Source organism: Schistocerca nitens, chromosome 5, assembly GCF_023898315.1.
Source record: "Schistocerca nitens isolate TAMUIC-IGC-003100 chromosome 5, iqSchNite1.1, whole genome shotgun sequence".
Classification (NCBI taxonomy): domain Eukaryota; kingdom Metazoa; phylum Arthropoda; class Insecta; order Orthoptera; family Acrididae; genus Schistocerca; species Schistocerca nitens.
This window is the reverse complement of record NC_064618.1, coordinates 865,428,357-865,449,635: the sequence shown is the minus strand read 5'-3', so window position 1 is coordinate 865,449,635 and position 21,279 is coordinate 865,428,357. Positions and strand designations below refer to the sequence as shown.

Below are 21,279 nucleotides of genomic sequence, written 5' to 3'. Positions count from 1 at the left end.
AGAGTAATGTCGAACGAAATTGGCCGTAGATTTATGTAGAAGCAGAGTACCAGTAACATCCAGTAAAATAGTAGACGATCGGTAACCTGCCTGCATCGGCCGTCCGAAGACTCACCGTTTCTTTTGTACCTTATATGACCATTTTCATTTCTGTTGCGACATACCGGTACTTTAAACTTTACATTTTTTTGTTAAAACACATTACGTATTTTGTTCTGTGACATTGTTTATTTCAGTGTCGTTATTGATCAGGGAAGGAAACAATATACCCTAAATTTTTCATTTCTCCATTCGTCGTGTAGGCAATGGCCTGTAGTTCCCAGCATGATGCCCAATTTTGGTTTCTGGGTATGTTATGTAGACTCTTTGTCAGGTAGGCACCACTTTCTTGAATGTTATTTTACACGGCGGATGGTTTGGGTTCCAAGCCTAATATCGAGTCAAACGGTAACGCCACAAAAAAAAAAAAAAAAAAAAACCATGTCGTTTGAAATGAAAAGTTTGGAACATAAAGAAAACGTGTTTTTCCTTGTGTAGTCATTACAATGTTTTAGCAAGATTCGTCTGTGACAAGGTATTATTATAGTTTATTTTCTGGCCACAGTGTCCGTAATTACTTTGCAGTTAAAAGTACCTTGTATAATCGTCTTCCTGCGTACTGGTTACCATTGTTTCTTCGTCACACTCCCAAATAGTCATTGGTTCGACATCTTAATTTTTATGCAATTAATGTTCAGCTTTAGATCGAGGTTGCTGCTGTTGGCGGTACTTGCTGCTGTTGGCGATACTAGCCTAAGACTACATAATGTCAGTTCATTCAAAGATTACTAGTACACTTAAGAGGAGGGATGTTAGTTTTTTGCTAGTTAAGATGAACAAGCTTTACGTTCCGTTTGGCCCACGCAGATCTCACCGTCCATGGAATGTTAAAAACTCACTCAGCCCTCAAAATTCCTTTGGTTACCAGTGTCAGTTTGGAGAAACAAGAAGCGAATGTTCTCCCGAGTTATTTTTCACGCGATTCTTCTACGTTGTAGAGACAATACTCATGTTTTTATTCATTTTCATTAACTGCAAGGCCCCTGAAATGTCAAATGAAAATGTCATTCCGACCACGAAAGCATGTACTGATAAATGAATTCGGCAAATCGTATGTGCCAAATACTGAGCCTGCCAATGGCGTATTGCATTGAAGAATGATACTTGGCTATATAGTACGTGGTACTAGCAGGCCCCCGTACTGCTGAATCGCAAAAAAATGGCAACACACATTCATCTGTATGCGTAGCAATATTCCCACGAAAGGTAACATTTCCCGAAATCGCCTAATATTTGCCGCAATAGATCCGTTGAAGAAAGATACTGCCGATTCCCTTCCGCAGTCCGTGCCTGTTCTCCGTCTCGTAAGGAACTCGTCGTCGGCAGAATGATGAACTTTTATCTCCTTTGTCACCAAAAATTTGCACTCATAAATCAAAACCGGTGGCAAGAAAACTGCATTGAGCTGTATCACGGGTTGCAACAATTACATGACATTTCATTTGCTGGTAAAGCAAACCGAAAGTACTTGAACGGTTAGAAAAATACCGGTACCATAACATGAAATTCTGTCAGCAGTCAGTCCCGTCGACTTGAGAAAGTGCACAAGTAATCACATCGTTTCTCAACACAGTTCGCCGAGATCTCTGTGTCGTCGTCTATAAACTTTAATTAAATCTGCGTGAAACAGTTCAACTGTTTTACTGGTACGTTATAACGATTTCAACCATTTCAACGGAATGAAACTGTGTACAAGATAACACAGGCCTATATAATATCGGAATATTTGGATGTAATAAGTACAGGAGGACGGGACCCACATGAGCCCGGATAGCTCAGTCGGTAGAGCATTAGGCTTTTAACCTAAGGGTCCAGGGTTCGAGTCCCTGTTCGGGCGTTATTTTTGTCTGGGCGCAGCCATGTTCTCTGTAAGCTCTAAATTGGACATTAGCATGACAGCTGTAGATTGTAAATATATTATATATAGAAATTTTGTTAAATAGCCCATGTATAGTGTATGCGAAAGTGACCATTAGGTTTCTAAAAGTATAGCCAGAGCTTAGGGCCCTGTGGCGCAATGGATAACGCGTCTGACTACGGATCAGAAGATTCCAGGTTCGAATCCTGGCAGGGTCGTTTTTTTATTTAACCAGGTTACTCGAAACGATGTGTGATCGGTCAGATTGTACTATTATATGCTTGAGTGTTTTGGTGTTTTCATGCAGCATCTGTTGTTTCCAAAATTTCTGAAACCGTATGTCGCGCTGTAGTCAGCAGTCATTCAATATGGCTGCGTGGTGTTACTCGAAGCTGATGCTGTAGCCACAGAATCACCAATTAAACCAACCGTCAGGACCCTCCTCCATGGACCGTGTAAGAAGCCAGTGCTGCTAAAGCATCTTATAATTTTTTTTACAGTAGCCAACTTTCTTCGCCGTTGTGTGATAATGTTTTCACTCGGTATTTCATAGCCTAGAGCAGATACTGACAGTATTCGACGAGAGGAGATGAATATATAGAGTGATCGTCGTCCGTGTTAGTTGTTGGCATATCGACAGGTTTGTCCAGGTGAAAGAAAACAAATAGCAAAAGAAAACCAACAACCTAACAAAAACACAATATTGCGGTGTCAGCACGTCCAAGATGTCAACAGAAAAACAGTCCACATGGAAAACGTGACGTTTCAGTGAATACCGATCAGAATAAGATATGTTTATGTGTTTGCATGTGTACTAAAGAGAATGCAGTAGCTTTTATCGGAGTGAATTTTTGCAAAATTAGAAGCACCTATCCCTAGCGTAAGGAATAATCTGTAAAGCCGGCTTCACCTTTTACCGTTACGAAGCGACGTTTTGCTTCATAGTAAACATATCTATTGATTCACAGATAGCTCTGTTTGTGTGGGAGATTCGGATTTAAGATGTACGGGGCCTGATTAAATTCGTGCCATCACCTGCTGTAAAGAAAGCCACGTGTACTTTATTAGCTGCTAAAGCACCCCTTCTTATTATTGTTGAAAGGAAGCAGTTAGTGGTGCATTTTCGAACGTTGTGCATATTGAAAATTTGCGAACATAAGTAATTTTAATTGCATTTCGGAGGAGTTTGAAGAGAGAGAGAGAGAATTCTGCCTCTGTATGAATTGCTCACATTTGTGTACTACTTTTAAAACAGATTAGTTATTTAATGTTCACAATAGCTTACTTCTGTGTTATTGTCATCATAAATATGACTGTCAAATACATTGATATAAATAGATAACATATTTAAGCAACAAAAAAAATTGTGTGCAGTAGTTATTTATATGACAGCTCTGTTTATTATTAATTCAGGACGAATAAGTGCAGTTATACCTAGGGAGTAAATAAGACGATGCTGATTTTTATAGATAAATAAATAGTTATGATGTAGAACTCTGTTCTAGTTGTGAAAGTTAATTCATTAAGTTTCTTTTATTATCAACAGTTTAGCAGTTCCAGAAATTATTATGCACATGACAGAAAGAAACACAGTAATGATAATTTCTTTGGAACACAGGACTTGTGTGAAAATGAAGGGAACATTTATATCATTAAAGTTAGCAGAATTCATCAATTTATTATGTTTTAGAAGTAAATTACTCATATGTATCTAAATATTTTTTTCAAGAGATTTCATATAATAATTATTTGAGGTAATTTTCATATTACTTATAACTATGCAGTGTTTTTTTCTGAGTGATTTGAGAACATCTGGAGAGAGACATGTGTTTGGGAAGGAAACAATGTTAAGTTTTTTAAAAAAATATTTTGCCAGATTCTTGGTTTGCTTCTTGGTATAGAAGCGAGTAGTACTCGGTGGCATATATCTTCAGTAGTTTTGGCATAAAGTTATGATTACAGGTGTGAGAATTAATAATTTCCAAGCAAGAATGTTTCACATTATAATTTACACAAATTTTATGAATGGTTACTTAAAGATCAGGGCAATAGTGTAGCTGCATAGTACAAAATGTGCTTCTCAAAGTCATTTTGTCACTATAAATATAGCCAATATTACCTTACATGCTGTAGTATATTACCTCTCTTTTTTTATGTGAGCTACCTACCATCTTTTGCACTTTACGATTATAGAAATTCTTCTAGGGAATAGAAGGAAGTGCCAGAAAAGAAACTTTTTCTGTTTGTTTTCAAATTTTATTTTACCCTCCGTTCTATGTTTTATATCACTGGGTAAGTGATCCACAAAGTCTGTGTAGCTATATTTTATTTGTGTAAGGTGCAGTCAAATGAAAACTAGCCAGACGCAAAATGCATAAGAAACTGTTTATTATTTCGAAATTAATTGCAGTAACTGAAATGAGGTGCTGAATGCCTTCATGGAAGAATGTTTGTAGTTGCCTACAAAACCACCGTAGTACATAGCCGTGCACCCCTTCATCCAATGCAGATTGACGACTTTGAATGTCTCTCTTCTGTGTTCCAGAAATGTGGAGATTGCATGCGGAGGGGTCAGATTTGTATCGAGGTCGTGTAAGGGCTTCCAAGCTAAACTCTGCGGCATAGTTGAAACAACCTTGGCAATTTCAGGGGGAGTGGGGGGGGGGGGGGGCCCAGATTTTGTTGGCAGGTGTTTCAGCATTGCTGCAGAAGTTTCATTGGGAAGCCCTTACGTATGATCCATACAGTCCCAGTCTCTCCCCAGGTGCTTGCCATATTTTTGAAGCCCTGAGGAAAGACATTTGTGGCCTTAGATTCCCTTCATTTGAAGAAGTGAAAGACTAGTTACAGTCATGGTTTCGTAGCAACCAAAAACATTTCCAGATGAAAGTATTGTCTGGCTTGTCTCACAGTGGGTTAAATGTATTAACAGTTATGATGGTTACTTATAAAATAATAAATAGTTTACTTACTTGTATAGTGAGACAGTATTGATTGTAGAATTATTTTTATCGCGAATAATGTTTTTCACCAGGTTAAGGGTTCTTCAGTTTTTTTCTGAAAGGAAAGGAAATGCGCTATCACTAGTGCCTTCTGTTGACATACCGCCCTACTAGTACAGGAAACATGGTTTTCGTCTGCACTGTAGTTTCGATGTCATTTATTAGACTTTTCACTCACTTGCTTTCCAGGTTCATTCTCTCTAAGTGAGGCTCTATGTTGTACTTCACCCACTGATTCTTACTGTTTTTAGGTAATTTTCATAACTTTCTCTGTGTCCCTGCCTCTCCTTTACATTTGCCTTCATACATTAACCCTGGTTTTTATCCTTCTAAATTTATAAATTTGGTTTTGTTCCAGTGTATCTTGCTCGAAAGTTACAATTGTTCTTACTAACCGCCCTACCAGCCCGTGATATACATTCTTCTGATAACCTTTCATGAATGTTAATTTGTTTTTGTATATTTTCTAAATTTAGCACAGCTTACACTGATGACACTTAATTTGTTATTTTAGATAATTACATCTTTCTTTTTTGTTTTTCTTTTAGAAAAACCTTGGGACACATTAACCAGGCAAAACACATTATTTGTAATAAAAACAACTTTGCTGCTGAGACTGTCTCATTATATAAGTGTGAAAACTGGTTGCTGTACTAATATGCCCATCATGGAATGGAATAAGTTTACGTGCTTGTTCCCATCTTTCTTGTTTTCATTTAACTGCTCCTTAAATGATTTAAAATATTCTGAACATTAACATGTGTATAAAAAATGTATGTAATATGTCATGTGACATCTGTGGACTCAGTGTACAGAAGATTTAATGAATAATTTTTCCTTTCCTTCTGTTTCTTCTCTACATTGTCTGAATTTTTTCTAGATTATTTCATGGAAATCATACATTGATGCATTAAGGTCACAGTATGGACCTCCTCCACCCCACCCCATCCAAACTCCGCCACCCTTCGAAATTCTATGCTCATTTGGTGTGACATTACATTTAAATCATCACACACAAATACAAATATAATTGCAATGTCATAACCCTGGAGACAGGGAGGGATTGTGTGTATCAGTATTGGATGGAGCCTTGAATGAGGAAATTAATATTAGGAAAGATGAGGAACGTTATGAAGTTTTCTGTCTTTTTGAATTTGCATATGTGTACTAATCATTCATCTCTAGATGAGTGGTTGACTATCCTCTTTTGTTTTTTCTTTGTACTTGAAATTTCACTATTGTAAATATTAATGAAATCTCATTGTCAGTATAATCATAAAACTGCATCTTGTAGAGAAAATTATGGTGTAAAGATTTGACTAAGTTCATATGGGTGTGTGTAATATTATTCTTGTAATTTCTAACAAAACACTGTTACATTTAAGCAGATACTGTTCTAGGATCCAAATAATCTCAGACATTTAAAACAGAATAAGTTACATAGTTTTTCTTTTTTAATAAACATTTACATTTCTTTTTACAGATGCCTTATGGTAAAGGTGCTGAGATCTGTAAACAGTTTATGCAAACATTTTGAATTCTTCTTCAGGCTAACTCATGACAAAGGTTAGTTTGTAATATTGTGCTGTTACAAAGCAACATATTGCTGGATGTTGACACTCATGTCATATTATATATGGTGAATGGCTCACTGTTTGCAGGCAGTTGCCGTATCTGCTGGGCCTTACATCTGTAGGCTGACACATTGTTTGAGTAAGAGATGGATGTGGCAAGAAGTGCTCCACCACAAACTGGAAGAACACAACAGGGTAATGGTTTCTACCTTTACTAAATATTCAGTTTTGACTTCCATAATCAGTAGGTCTACAATTCATTTTATATGGATAAAAGTGCACTTAAATCCTGCCAAAGCTAACGACTCGTTTAGTGAATGATGGTAACTTACTTTGTTCTATGAGGTTACAATTTGAATATATTGTCACAGTTTTTAGCAAAATTGGAAATAAAAAAATACAATTAGGTCATAGTAATGATGAAAATACAGCTCGAGCCACACTGTACATCAATCTATTTTGGCAATCATATTACCATGTCGAGTTTCATCGGCTGTCAGCTCGCATGCAGACTGGTTGGTTGGTTGGTTTGGGGGATTAAAGGGACCAGACTGCGACGGTCATCGGTCCCCATGCAGACTGGCACCTTTGAACTTAACCTAGGCCTCTACCTACTACAGGTTGGTCTTGTCACCCCATTTTTATTTATTTATTTATTTTTCCCCCAACAAATAAGTACAAAAGTTAGATAACTAGATACGCAAAAGTTATTCTGGCTCTCACCATGTAATGTAATGAATTCGTATCTTCTGCCAAAAGAAGTCAATAGATTCAGCAATTCTCCTTGTCTACTATATACTATCATCCGATTGGATATGACAATTTTCAGCAAATTCGCGGCATTGGCACACAATCCTAGAGCCATCGACACAGCAATTGCACTTTAGCCTTTTATGTAGGCTGTATTTACTTTTATATCTTCAGAACTGTGTACAGGTTGTTTCCAGAGGAAATGGACCTAAGTTTAGAGTGATAATATGGACTATGGCTTGTGACCCAAAGTGCATTGTGCTCAATTGCCTAATGACTTTTATGTCAATTTTTTGAGAACAACAGTTATTTTCGCTGCATGGCTGTTGAAGAACAATTTTTATGCATTTTATTTGTGAAGTGATAAAGCACCTGATGTCAAGCAAATCAACAGGAGTTTGTGATATATGAGGGTACTAAAAAAAAGTAAGTTACACATTATTATAGCACACCAAATAACTTTTATTGAAAGCTGCTCTACACATCAAAGTGACACAGATATGCGACATTATTTTTCGTCATAGTCATCAAGTCTCTGGAAGCAGTGGTTGGAACATTTAACCAGTCATTCAATTTCTTGGCTGTAGAAATCCACTTCTTGGCCACAGAGCAGAGAACCGCTGTATGAACATCCTCATTCTTAGAAAATCTCTTTCTCTCTACTTGGTCTTTTGGCTTGCTGATTACCTGGGTATTGTTTTTTGTTGTCAATGTTCTTACTACCCGATCAGCGCCACTCATGGCTGTGAAGCCTTGGTCAAATTGTTGACACCATTGCCCTATGGCTGGACATGACATTGCATTTGGTCCATATACTACCAGAATTTCATAGTGAATCTCTGTACAATTTAGCTGTTTTGTTCTGTCCCACATACTTCAGCTTTGTAGTACACTTCCAATTGCCATGCCATTTCATTCACTCCCAGTGATTCAGTTGGTATTAGCACTGCAGCAGAACTGTCTGTAAGGGAACACATGCTCTATTCTAACAATGCACCACTCTTGTGCAGTAGTCTTAGCATGGGACGACATGCATAACTTGCTTTGTGAAGTCCCTATGTATCTTGTAGTACACACATCGAAAAAAGTTTTGCATCACCCCGGTTCCCAGAACTCCTGAAGATAGACATTGACTGTGGATATTGTATCACAGAGACAGTCCCCACTAAACCTGCCCAAAGATGTAAACAATCATGCATGAGCAGCGCCTATTAGATAGGGGGGGGGGGGGGAGGGTCCAACAGCCGATCAGTTCCAGTCATGCCACCAGAAAGGAGGTACACGGCTCATGTTGTCTGTAGTTCAACCATGCCTAGATGGTCAATACCATGGTTCGATTGCGTCCGCATTCTTTCTTTGTGCCAGGAAGGGCTCTCAACAAGGAAAGTGCCCAGGCATCTCTGAGTGAACCAAAGTGATGTTCGGACATGGAGGAGACACAGAGAGACAGGAACTGTCGATGACATGCCTCGCTCAGGGCGCCCAAGAACTACTACTACAGTCCATAGTATATTAGGGCTGACAGAACAGTGATCTACAAAACTAGTGGCAGTAATAAAAGTGGAAGGTTAACAGAGGCAAGTTTGCATTGCGAAATATGTGAGACAGAATTGTAGATTGAATTAGTTGTGAAGTATTATGGCCTGGAATTCAGCTGCAGTGGGAAAGGGACCTTCAAGCAAACAGGACACCATGGAGGGAATGCATATGGATATTTACTACTGTTGAAACTTATGTCAGTGACAACAGTGAGTTAGTAGCACATGAACTAAACTGAGCTCCTCTGCCTTCCATTGGAAGCTGGAGTACCTGGCATGGTGTACACCACATTCCCCCTCCCCCCCCCCCCAAAAAACCTCTGCACTCTTGCTGTGTAAATGCGTGGGGGGGGGGGGGTTAGTGTTGGACACAGGCACCAATGAAGACAGAAGCTGTGATAGCGGTTGATGGCAGAGCCCCATCCGCACCCCACTCCCCAGCATGCACCTTGCAAAGGACTGCGAGCATCAGCCGAAAAATCGGACACAGCGTGCACAGCTGCGCATGAGGAGTGCGAAGCTGCGACTGGTGACAGACGCTCCAGATTGTCCAGGGATGTGAATGGCTGCAGTGGTGATGTTGGAGGCTCCACATTAATATCCTGGGTGCCTCATTGTAAAGTGGAGGTTGTGACAAGCTTGAGGAAGACAAGGATGGCTGGTGTCACAGAATCACACAGCTGAGAGAAACACATCAGATTCTGATGCCCCCAGTGCAGCCCAGTCAGTCCTTGACAGCATAAGAGGATCTTTCGAAAACAGTTGTTATGGTACTCTGTTCCCAACAATGATCCGTACTGGAAATCAGAACAACACTTTGTCTTGAGGCTGTCGCACAGTGTAGGACATTGGTGGAGGGCGCGTGAGATCCAGTGGAGTGCAGTTCTGACATCCATGAAGTTCTACCGGTGTACAATGTCAGAAACATTGAAGTGGAAGGAACACAGCTTGTTCTGCTGAGCCTTTAAGTTTTGTATGAAACATTCAGCCTCCCCATAGGACTGCAGATATAATGGAGCAGTAGCAACTTTCTGAATACTCTTAACTTCACAGAAATACTGAAAGTTTACTGAAGTAAATTGGCTACCATTGTCTGATATTATGATCTCTAAGGTAAGGATCGTGACAGTTGATGAGGACAGCACTGTCGTGACAGTCAAGAGAATCACTACAGAGGAGCAGATTGATGTGCAGCACATGCCACACAGTCAGCAGTCAATAGTTCGACCTGTATATCCGTGCCAAACTACGTACATTGGCTAGCAGCTCTTACATCATGCAGTACTGGCACTACATTTGTGCTCGGATGTCAGTTTATAACGGGTCGAGATGACAGGAGACATGGGGGTCAAATCTGCTGGGGCCCCGTGCACCAATCTGCCCGTTGCAGCAAGTCCGGTTGTTATAACAGGAGACATGGGCGATGTGTCCGCATCTGTAGGAGAGGGAGGCGAGTAGAGTTGCTCCGACAGATGATGGTCATCTGGTTCCTGCATGGGCACGTCTCCTGGTGGTGTCAGTTCTTGTGCTGGCACCGATATGATGGTGAGGGGACTGCGTTGTGAGTAATGAGATATTCCAGTATCCCAAGCGTCAGGTAGAGCCGAAGGTGTTGTAGCGGCATCCGGAACAGGCGTTGCCGGCACACGAGGCCAAAGCTGGTCCGAATGACGCACTGCAACGCCCGTGTCCGTCTGGATTTCATACAGGCGTTTGCCACGGTGTCGTAAGATGTGGCCAGGACTCCATTTTGGTCGCCTGCCATATCCCTGTACCCATACAAGGTCGGCGGCGGTGAATCGGCCAAGCGAAGGCACCCGCAGCCATGAGCTAGAAGGCCTCAGAAGATGAAGTAGTGTGCAGGGCTGTCAGCCATGTAAGAGCTCAGCTGGGCTGTGGTCGCACATGGGGTTGAAACGGTAAGAAGCCAGAAATTGGAGAAGCACATCATCAGCCGAAGAAGTCAGGAGTTTCCTCATCTGAGCCTTAAATGTGCGGACCAGTCGTTCAGCCTCACCGTTTGACTGTGGGTGGAACGGAGGGGCCGTGACATGCATGATGCCATGACAGGCACAAAAATCCGCAAAATCGGAAGAGGCAAATTGCGGACTATTATCAGTAACAAGAGTAGAGGGAAGGCCTTCCAAAGAGAAAATGCGAGCGAGAGCATTGGTGGTTGTTGTAGTGGTAGGCGACGTGCAACGGACAATGAAAGGAAAGTTAGAGTAGGCGTAAATATTGAGAAGCCAATAAGTATCTAAAAAAGGTCCCGCGAAGTCAGCATGAATACGCTCCCAGGGCTTCTCAGGCGAAGGCCACGGTGACAAAGATGACTTCGTGGCGGCGGCCTGTGACGCACAAGAGCCGCTGGAGGTGGTGTGCAGCTTTGTCGGGAAGTGACGTTGATGGATGAAACAAGGAAACAAGTGGTTTGTGATCCGTAACAAGATGAAATTTGGATCCATAGAGAAAAACAACAAACTTATGAAGAGCATAAATAATGGCCAAAGCGTCCTTTTCAATTTGAGAATACTTTTATTTGGCATCCGTGAGCGTTTTGGAGGCATAAGCAAAGGGTTGTTCAGAACCGTCAGAAAAACGTTGCGCAAGGACTGCACCAACCCTGTATTGAGAGGCATCCATGGCAAGAACAAGATGTTGGCCAGGTCGATAAGTACTCAGGCAAGGGGCCTGTTTCAGCATAGTCTTCAATTTCTGGAAAGCCGCATCGCATGGCGCGGACCAGTGAAAAGGCACGTTTTTATGCAACAGGCGATGCAACGGCTGAGCCACCGAACCAGCAGAGGTAAAAACTTGTGATAGTATGCTATTTTCCCCAAGAAGGCCTGCAATTCCTTAACAGAGGTAGGGCGAGGAAGGGCATCGATTGCAGCGAGTTTGCTGAAGCGGATGAATACCATCCCGAGAGAGTTGAAACCCCAAGTATGTGATAGATGCCTGAAAAAATTTTGATTTCTGAAGATTGCCGGTCTGAGAGCAGGGGGCGCTGGCAACCCCGAATGGCAATCGTTGGTATTGATAGAGACCAAAAGGCGTGTTAAGGACTGGAAACTGCCGGGAAGCAGCGTCGAGAGGAAGTTGATGATAAGCTTATGACAGGTCAGGTTTAGAAAAATACTGGCCTCCAGCAAGTTTAGTAAACAATTCTTCAGGTCGAGGCATAGGGTAAGTGTCTATAAGGCATTGAGCATATGCAGTGGCTTTGAAATCGCCACAGAGACGAATATCACCATTTGGCTTAGCAACGACAGTAGAGGACCACTCACTGGAAGTGACAGGAAGCAAACCCCTGAAGCAGTGAGACGATCCAGCTCCCATTTGACCTGATCACAAAGGGCCACAGGAATGGGCCAAGCCCGAAAAAACTTAGGCCGAGCAGTGGGTTTGAGCGTGATATGAGCTTCAAAGTCATTTGCACGGCCTAACCCAGGAGAAAAAGGGACAAAAATGTCGTCGACAAGGAATCCAATTGAGCATAAGGAATAGCATCAGAGACGATATTGACAGAGTCATCTATGGAGAACCCAAAAACGCGGATGGCATCGAAACCAAAAAGATTCTCCGCATTACTATGGTCGACCACAAATATGGGAACAGTGCGAACGACGGATTTGTAAGATACCTCAGCATCAAATTGTCCCAAGAGATAAATATTCTGTTTATTGTAGGTCCGTAATTGCCTAGTGACAGGTGAGAGAACCCAACTGAAGATACGTCTGAGAATTGATGATTAGTGGCAGCAGAACCAGTATCCACCTGCATGCGAACATCTCGACCAAGTATTTGGACAGTGAGGAACAACTTCCCTGAAAGGGAAGAAGTACAATTGACAGACAACACAGAATCAGCATCATGTTCATGAACATCATGTATGCGGTCGGATTTGCAAACGGATGACACATGACCCTTTTTTTGCATTTGTGACACACGGCCCAACGTTGTGGACAATCTTCTCGTGAATGTTTCGTAAAACACTGCGGACATGAAGAAAGTTGCCATGGGTTTTGCTGCAGTTTCTTAGAGGTTTGTTTACGGTTGGGCCGAGGCTGCGCTTGGGAGTGTACTGCGGCCACGTCGGCTGGCGGGGGCACGCCACACGCTTTGTCAACATCGCACAGAGGTTTTATTTCCCCGACGTTGCCCCATGCCTCTGTTTGTGCTACAACAGCGCGAGAAATTTCAAAAGACTGAGCGATGGATAGGACTTCATCTAGAGTTGGATTTGCCAACTGAAGGGCACGTTGCCTAACTACTTTGTCGGGCGCCGATCGGATAATAGCATCCCGTACCATGGAATTGGCGTAGGATTCTTTGTTAACTTCAGTAACAAATTGACACTTTCTACTGAGGCCGTGAAGTTCAGCAGCCCAAGCATGATAGGATTGATTCGGTTGTTTTTTGACAACGATTAAACTCTACATGAGAGGCTACCACATGCGTTTGCTTTTGAAAATAGACAGACAGAAGTGAGCACATTTCAGCAAAGGACAAAGACGCAGGATCTTTCAAAGGAGCCAATTGCGACAACAACCAATACATTTGAGGTGAAATCCATGAAAGGAACAGAGACTTACATGTTTGGTCATCCGCGACATGAAATGCCAAGAAGTGCTGTCAAAGACGTTTTTCGTAATCAGACCAGACTTCCGCCGTCTCGTCGTAAGGAGGAAAAGTAGATAGAGACAACGACGAGAGACTTGTAGCACCTGTGACGAATATGCAGGCAAAGTGAAATACCTAGAATTGGATAAACAACAGTGTGCTGAAGTAGCAGAAACAAGAAATATTGAGTCTTGGTTGAAAAATTTGAAAACTTCAAGTGATTTTCACAGATTTGCAAGCCACCATGTTTTATTAGAGGAAGGAAAAAAAGCTAAGAAGGAAAGGTAAGAGAACTTGGAAAAGGAAGCCATATGTATGGATTTTGGCAAGAATTTGCCTCTGCCTAACATAGTAACTAAAATTGTGTGTTACAAATGTCAATTATTTATGTAAGCTTTAAACATCCATTGTTTATCAAATGCAGAGAGTGCATTTTTTTCCTTTATCCTGAATGTGTTGTCAGAAAAAGTATTGATGATGTTTGTTCAATGATCCATACATTTTGTTACAATTACCTTCACATGCCCACAGAAAATCTTGATATATTTTGAGAGTCACATTCCAGCCAAAACAAGAACTACACCCACATTTGATTTTTGCGCAGTTTGCTTGTACTAGGGAGAAGATTTAACAAGATCATAGTAACATTAGCAATAAGAGGACAATTGTATTTGGAATGTAATAAAACATGGCACTTACAAACCAGAAAATTCACACAGAAGTCCCCAAAGATTGGATAAAGTGTTTGTATCAGATTGGTCAGATTTTGTTGAAGCTATATCTGAAACTTTTTGCCAGTTGACTGCGTTCCTGAAGCCCTTTTTAAAAGCAGCAGGGTCCCTTTTCTGCACGTATAGTTAGAGCGCTCACTATAGACATATATCACCCAAGACTTGTCAAATTCAGGATGACTTATAATGGAGCTTGGGAGACTGCTGCTTTTAAATTGGCTCATCCAGCGGAAGGATCGAGTGGACTAGAGTTTGCCTTGTCTGAGTTTCCTTATACCAGTAAGATCGTATGATATCTCCAAACCTTATTTCCTTTTTGCTACGATATAGTTTTAAATTCTAGATTGTTATACATTATATTTTCAGACCTACTGCCCAACTCTCATGACAAATACCGGGATCTGTTTATTTTGAAACATTTTTGATAGTCAAAAGCACAAAAATATTATGACCGTCTTTCTAGTGGATGAAGTTCACAAGAATAGGCAATCTTTTGCTGTTTTTTAAGTATAATTTTATTCTTACTTCAAGTAATAAAGGAAAATCAAATGATACTTTGAATTCATGGACTGAGCCACTTCTTTAATTGAAGTTACTCCTACTAACTTTTTAACATGTAGCATCAAGAGTCTGAATAAATATTCAATAATATTGTTAGATATTTACAGAATAATACTTAAGGTTTGTAATTTTGCAAAATAAGTGTAAATGTTACAGAAGTGTAAGAGTGAGAAAAGATTTAAATAGAAATATTGTTTTGTAAAATTATAAAACTGGGCATAGCTATTTCTTTTCCTTGACTCTTCATATCTCTGTGGTAGACAACATAAATGTTTCCAAAGTGCACTTGTTACATTGTAACAATTTGTTATAAAAGCACTTTCTCCCAAGAAAATTACCTATATTAATCTTTGAGCGTTTTTCGTAACACAAGCAGGCATGCAGCGCACTTTGTAAACATGAAGGAATAGCTGTCTTTGTATTACCAAGGTAAACATATATTACCAAAATTACAGTTTAATGTTAGTTTAATTAAACAACAATAAAATAACATTGTATGAGCTGAATTGCTGTTTAATTAAGTAATAGTGAAGTAAACCTTTAATTTTATAACTCTGTTGCCGCTAACAAGTGTGACCCCACAGTAATGACCCATTCGAAGCATTAAACAGTGCAGTTGCAACAGATCCCAGCCAACCGCTTACTTGATAATCAATGATGTCATAGGTGACCATCTCATTGTCAGATTGTGCTGCTAGCTCAGAATCTGAGTAATTTTCTTGCATGGATCTTAAATTTTTTCTCACCTAGATTGCTATTTGTTTTATATTATTGCTGCTCACTTGGACATATGACAATACAACTTACTAGTGTGTTAACTGAAGCAGTAATGAAGGAATAGGTATGGGTTTGTGAATGTAAAACAACAATGGAATGTACAAAACAATGTTACTTATGATTGACACACTTTGTACATAGGTGCGCCTGCTCAAGGTTAACTTTGTCGTTGTTCAGAATGTAACTCCTGCTAGTACAAATTGTTGTGCTAATCACATAGCACATTTGTTCTTAAAGAGTATCCATTTGTACCTTTACCTTAATATAAAAATATCGGTGCCTTTGCAGTTACTATATTGCAGTTACAGCATATTTATGGAGAATTGGCCCTTCATCCCCCCCTCTCCCCCCCTCTCTCCCCATCCCTCCCTCCCTCCCTCCCTCCCTCACACACACACACACACACACACACACACACACACACACAAAATATAAAGAGACTTCATGTATTATATTATTATTATTTTTAGATGATACAGCTGGCAGTGTAAGGCAAGATGAGTCACAAACTGGACCCTTTGCAAATGTACTCTTCCGTGAAATTCACAAGAATGCTTTGCTGAGAAAACTGACAGTGGAGAAGAGAATGGGAGCATTTCCTAAGGTAATCTAGTTGCTATTAGTTTACAAGTGCCAAGTGAAAGATAAAAATACAAATAACAAACACGTAGAGTGAAATTTTCATTCTGCAGTGGAGTGTGAGCTGATATGAAACTTTCTGGCACATTAAAATTGTGTTTGGATGGAAACTCAAACTCGGGACCTTTGCCTCATGCGAGCAAGTGCTCTATTGACTGGACTACACCGGCATGACTCATGTTCCAACTTCGCAGCTTTACTTCTGCCAGTGCCTCAGTTCCTGCATTCCAAACTTAACAGTTCTTCTGCAAAACTTGTGGGGCAAGCACTCCTGGAAGAAAGGATGTTGCAGAGGTATGGCTTGGCCACAGCCTGGGAGATGTTTCCGGAGGGAAATTTTCATTCTGCATATAACTGTGCACTAATACAAAACTTTGTGGCACCTTCCAAGGTTTGAGTATTGTCTGCTATAATTTGCCAGGAAGTTTCAACAAATACTTAGTTTATAAATTCTAGTAAGTACTGAGTAATTTGACAAAAATTTGTGCAACAGTACTCTTGTCTAATTATGGATAAGAAAATGGGACTAAGGGTAAACTACTACGTACAGGATACTGAATGGATCACCAGAGTCAGAATAGGCTCTTAAGTCTCTCCCCAACTCAGGAGTACAAGCTCTGTAGCTCCCGAAGGGATTCAAGATGTCTGTGGTGAGATGAAAGAAATTATTTAGTATATCAGGGACACAAATTTAACACTTTGATTGCCAATCCCATTAGACAGGATACACAAATTTCTGTAGACTGCTGATCCCTTCATTTGACTGGGTATTATATTTCTCACTTTTAAGTGTGAGATCACATATATTGATGGGCTTGATTGATCTTCATTGTGTTGCAAGAGACATCTAGTTTCTAAAACAGCTATAAAAATTAAGGGCAAGGTTTATAGGATCGGCAGGCAGTGTTAACTATGATGGAGCACTGGAATTTGATAGTAGGAAAAGAAAGAGAAGGAAAAATAATAGGAGAATATGGACCCAGGGGAATAAATTAAAGGGGCAGCCACCTGGTAGCATTTGGCACAGAGCACAATTTAATTATTGCTAGCACTTACTGTGAAAATCACAAAAGAACATTGTAGTTGTCGAAGAGACCTGGAAGCATGTCAAGATGTATAGCAGACATGGATGCTGATCACAATTTCTTTGTTGTGGAATGCAGATAAAAACTGTAGAAACAGTGTAAGGAGTTAGTAGCCTGGATAAGTTGAAACATCCAGAGTTTGGTGAGGATTTCAAAGGGAGCATTAGGCAAAAAATGACTGGGATATCCAAAATAAGTAGGTATAATAGAAGATTAATGGACAGCTTTGAGAAATAAACTGGTAAAACCAGCTGAGGGATAATCAAACACTTGGTATCTTTGAATAAACACACAGTAAATTTAATTGCAAAAAGATGAAAATACAAATGTATGAAAAAAATGAAGTAGGCAAAAGAACATATTTATCTAAAAAATAAGACTGACTGCAAGAAAATTGTAAAGCAGAAATGGCTAGAGCAATTTAAAGCTTTAGGAGCATGCTGTGCTATATAAAATGTAAAAGTTGTGTATTGAAAAGTTAAGGGAACTGTTGGAGATAAGAGAAGCAGCTGTATGAACTTAGAGAGCTCAGATGGCTGTGAACATTGAGGGCTCTGATGGCTAGCTAGTATAAAGCAAAGAATGGAAGGCAGAACATTGGAGGGAATGTATAGAAGAGTCGTATAAAGCAGATACAATGTGAGATGAAATGCAGGATGCAGCATTGTGCAAAGAATTTGACAGAACACTGAAAGATCTAAGTCAAAATTAGGCATCTGGGGGAGACTACATTCCTCCAGAATTATGAAGATACTTGTTAGAATAAACCATGACAAAATTATTCTGTCTGGTAGGCAGGATATAAGACATGTATGAAGTAGCTCCAAACTTGAAGAATGTAGTAATTCCAACATCAAAGAAGGCATGAGCTGACAGGTGTTGTGAGTATTACTGATGTAATAGTTTGATAATTCATTGTTGCAAAATACCAGCAGCTGTCTACAAGAAGGATGGGGTGATTGATAGAAGCTAATCTGAGATAATACAGTATGTGATCAAAAGCATCTGGACACCCACAAAAACATAAGTTTTTCATATTAAGTCCATTGTGCTGCCACTTACTGCCAGGTACTCCATAGCAGCGACCTCAGTAGTCATTAGACGTCGTGAGAGAGCAGAATGGGGCGCTCCGCGGAACTCACGGACTTCGAACTTGGTCAGGTGATAGGGTATCACTTGTGTCATACATCTGTATGCAAGACTTCCACACTCTTAAACATCCCTAGGTACACTGTTTCCGATGTGATAGTGAAGTGGAAACTGAAGGGACACATACAGCGCAAAAGCGTACAGCTAGACCTCGTCTGTTGACTGACAGAGACCGCCGATAGTTGAAGAGGGTCATAATGCATAATAGGCAGATATCTGTCCAGACCATCACACAGGAATTCCAAACTGCGTCAGGATCCACTGCAAGTACTATGGCAGTTAGGTGGGAGGTGAGAAACCTTGGATTTCATGGTCGAGTGGCTTCTCATAAGCGACGCATCACGCCGGTAAATGCCAAATGACACCTCGCTTGGTGTAAGGAGCGTAAACATTGGACAATTGAACAGTGGAAAAATGTTGTGTGGAGTGACGAATCACGGTACACAATGTGGCAATCCAATGATAGGATGTGGGTATGGCGAATGCCCGGTGAATGTCATCTGCCAGCGTGTGTAATGCCAACAGTAAAATTCGGAGGCGGTGGTGTTATGGTGTGGTCACGTTTTTCATGGCGGGGGCTTGGACCCCTTGTTGTTTTGCATGGCACTATCACAGCACAGGCCTGCATCAATGTTTTAAGCACCTCCTTGCTTCCCACTGTTGAAGAGCAATTCGGGGATGGCGACTGCATCTTTCAACGCAATCGAGCACCTGTTCGTAATGCACGGCCTGTGGCGGAGTGGTTACACAACAATAAATCTCTGTAATGGACGGGCTTGCACAGAGTTCTGACCTGAATCCTATAGAACACCTTTGGAATGTTTTGGAATGCTGACTTCGTGCCAGGCATCACCGACCGACATTGATACCTCTCCTCAGTGCAGCACTCCGTGAAGAATGGGCTGCCATTCCCCGAGAAACCTTCCAGCACCTGATTGAACGTATTCCTGCAAGAGTGGAAGGTGTCATCGAGGCTAAGGGTGGGCCAACACCATATTGAATTCCAGCATTACCGATGGAGGGTGCCATGAACTTGTAAGTAATTTTCAGCCCGGTGTCCGGATACTTTTGATCACATAGTGTATCAATGTGGATCTCAGAAAAATGCTATACTAATCCTAAAGCTCACCTTAGGAGAAAGGTTGAAGAAAGGCAGATCCACATTTATAGCATTTGTAGATTTACACAGTTGACAAAAGAAACCAGTCTACAGTTACATGAGATGAAGGTCATGAAAGGGGGACAATAGTTGAGAAGGGGGTTAAACAGGTTTGCAACTTGTCTCATATGTTGTACAGTCTGTAAATAAAGCAAGCAGTAAAGGAAGGCAAGGAGAAATGTGGAATGGAGATTGAAGGCCAGGGAGAAGAAATAAAAACTTTGAGAGTTGTTGATGACTTTGTAATTCTGCCAGACATGGCAAAGGGCTTGGAAGATCAGTTGAACAGAATGAATAGTCTTAAAAAGAAGGTAAATAACAATGGTAGTAAAACATGATTAGTGTAGTGTTGTCAAATTAAATCGGGTGATACTGAGGGAATTAGATTAGGAAATGAGACACTACAAGCAATGGATGAGTTTTGCTTTTTGGGCAGCAAGATAACCAACCACAGAAGAGGTGAAGAGGATGTAAAATGGAGACTTACAATTGTAATAACAGCCTTCACGAAAAGGAGAAATATGTTAATATTGAATGTAAGTGTAAGTAATGGATGACATATTTTCTAGGAGATTCCACAACTGTTGAGATATTTTTAAAAAGTTTTATTATTATAATGTCAGTTGCACAAATTCACACTCGATTACTAGTTTCAATCGTAAGCAATGATCATCTTAGAGCCTAAAAATAACCGTAAAGGTGACATATTAAGATGCACTCAGGAACAGTTATAAGACATTTGCACATAAGCTTTTGGCCATAGCCATCATCAGAAAAAGAGAAACACACACCATTCATTCACGCAAACAAGCACATCTCACACACACAACTGCCAACTCCAACAGATCGGGCCGCAGTGTGTTCTGGCCCAATTTGCTGGAGTTGGTGTCCATGTGCGTGTGAGGTGTGCTTACTTGTGTGAGTGAATGGTGTGTTTCTGTTTTTCTGACAAAGGCTATGGCTGAAAGCTTATGTTTTGTCTTTTAATTGTGCCTATCTGCAACTTTTAAAGTGTCATCTTTACGGTAAGTAGCAGTCTATCTTTTCTCACTTTGTTGATATTCCTACCCAGGGTTTCCATTGTCTAACTATTTTGTTAGATGTTTAGAAAAATATTTAAAATTAAAGACATTAAAATTATACCTGAATATTGAAATTTCATAGATTGACACTGTCTAAATATAAAATACATGAAACAATATATGATAAATCACGAGAGTGAAAAGTCACAGTTCTTCAAAATGAAGAACGTAATCAGAGTTGCACAATAAAGGTATACTTGTGAGCAGATTCCATGGCTATTCAGAATGAATCCATAATCGTGGATGATGGTTAGGGGAGGGAAGAAGGTGGGAGGGGAGAGAAAGTTCTGATATGTGTGGCATTAAAATATAACAAATAACTGTCTGAAAGAGGTAGTACTGGAAGCAGCAGCAGCTTACCACCTTCTCCACAGCCCCAATCTGTGGAACAAGGCATTAGCAGCTCACAGCACTTGCCGCCATTGTGGCTGTGAGGCAGTATGGCTGCAAGCAAACTGAGCCAAATGTGCATTTGCACAACACACATCAGATGCCTTTTGTTGGAAACTGCATCACCTTATGTATTTATGTTTCATTCCATTTTGAATTCAGATCTGAAGCTGATTGAAACTAGTGACCAAGTGTGAATTTCCTCATATAGGACTGTAGTAACAACTCCTTTTAAAAATGAAAAATAAATATTAGGAAGTGT

General features: G+C 40.4%; 1 protein-coding gene and 2 non-coding genes across 4 annotated transcripts in view; all 3 read left to right on the top strand.

Annotated features, from left to right (window-relative positions):
* The first annotated feature begins 1,863 nt into the window (after positions 1-1,863).
* On the top strand, positions 1,864-1,936 carry Trnak-uuu (transfer RNA lysine (anticodon UUU)). Its single transcript has one exon. It is a non-coding gene; the product is annotated as a tRNA-Lys (tRNA).
* Positions 1,937-2,102: 166 nt separating this feature from the next.
* Positions 2,103-2,175, top strand: Trnar-acg (transfer RNA arginine (anticodon ACG)). The gene has a single exon. It is a non-coding gene; the product is annotated as a tRNA-Arg (tRNA).
* Positions 2,176-2,181: 6 nt separating this feature from the next.
* The window catches only part of LOC126259344 (uncharacterized), a 152,458-nt gene continuing 133,360 nt past the window's right edge, over positions 2,182-21,279 (top strand). The window contains exons 1-4 of one of the 2 annotated variants that reach the window (XM_049956054.1): positions 2,182-2,412; positions 6,443-6,525; positions 6,621-6,728; positions 15,984-16,117. In XM_049956054.1, coding sequence (XP_049812011.1) covers positions 6,680-6,728; positions 15,984-16,117 — 183 coding nt within the window. In that variant the 5' untranslated portion in view covers positions 2,182-2,412; positions 6,443-6,525; positions 6,621-6,679. Of the gene's footprint in view, positions 2,413-2,571; positions 2,838-6,442; positions 6,526-6,620; positions 6,729-15,983; positions 16,118-21,279 lie in introns of those variants that run through there. The other variant, XM_049956055.1, reaches the window with a different exon arrangement.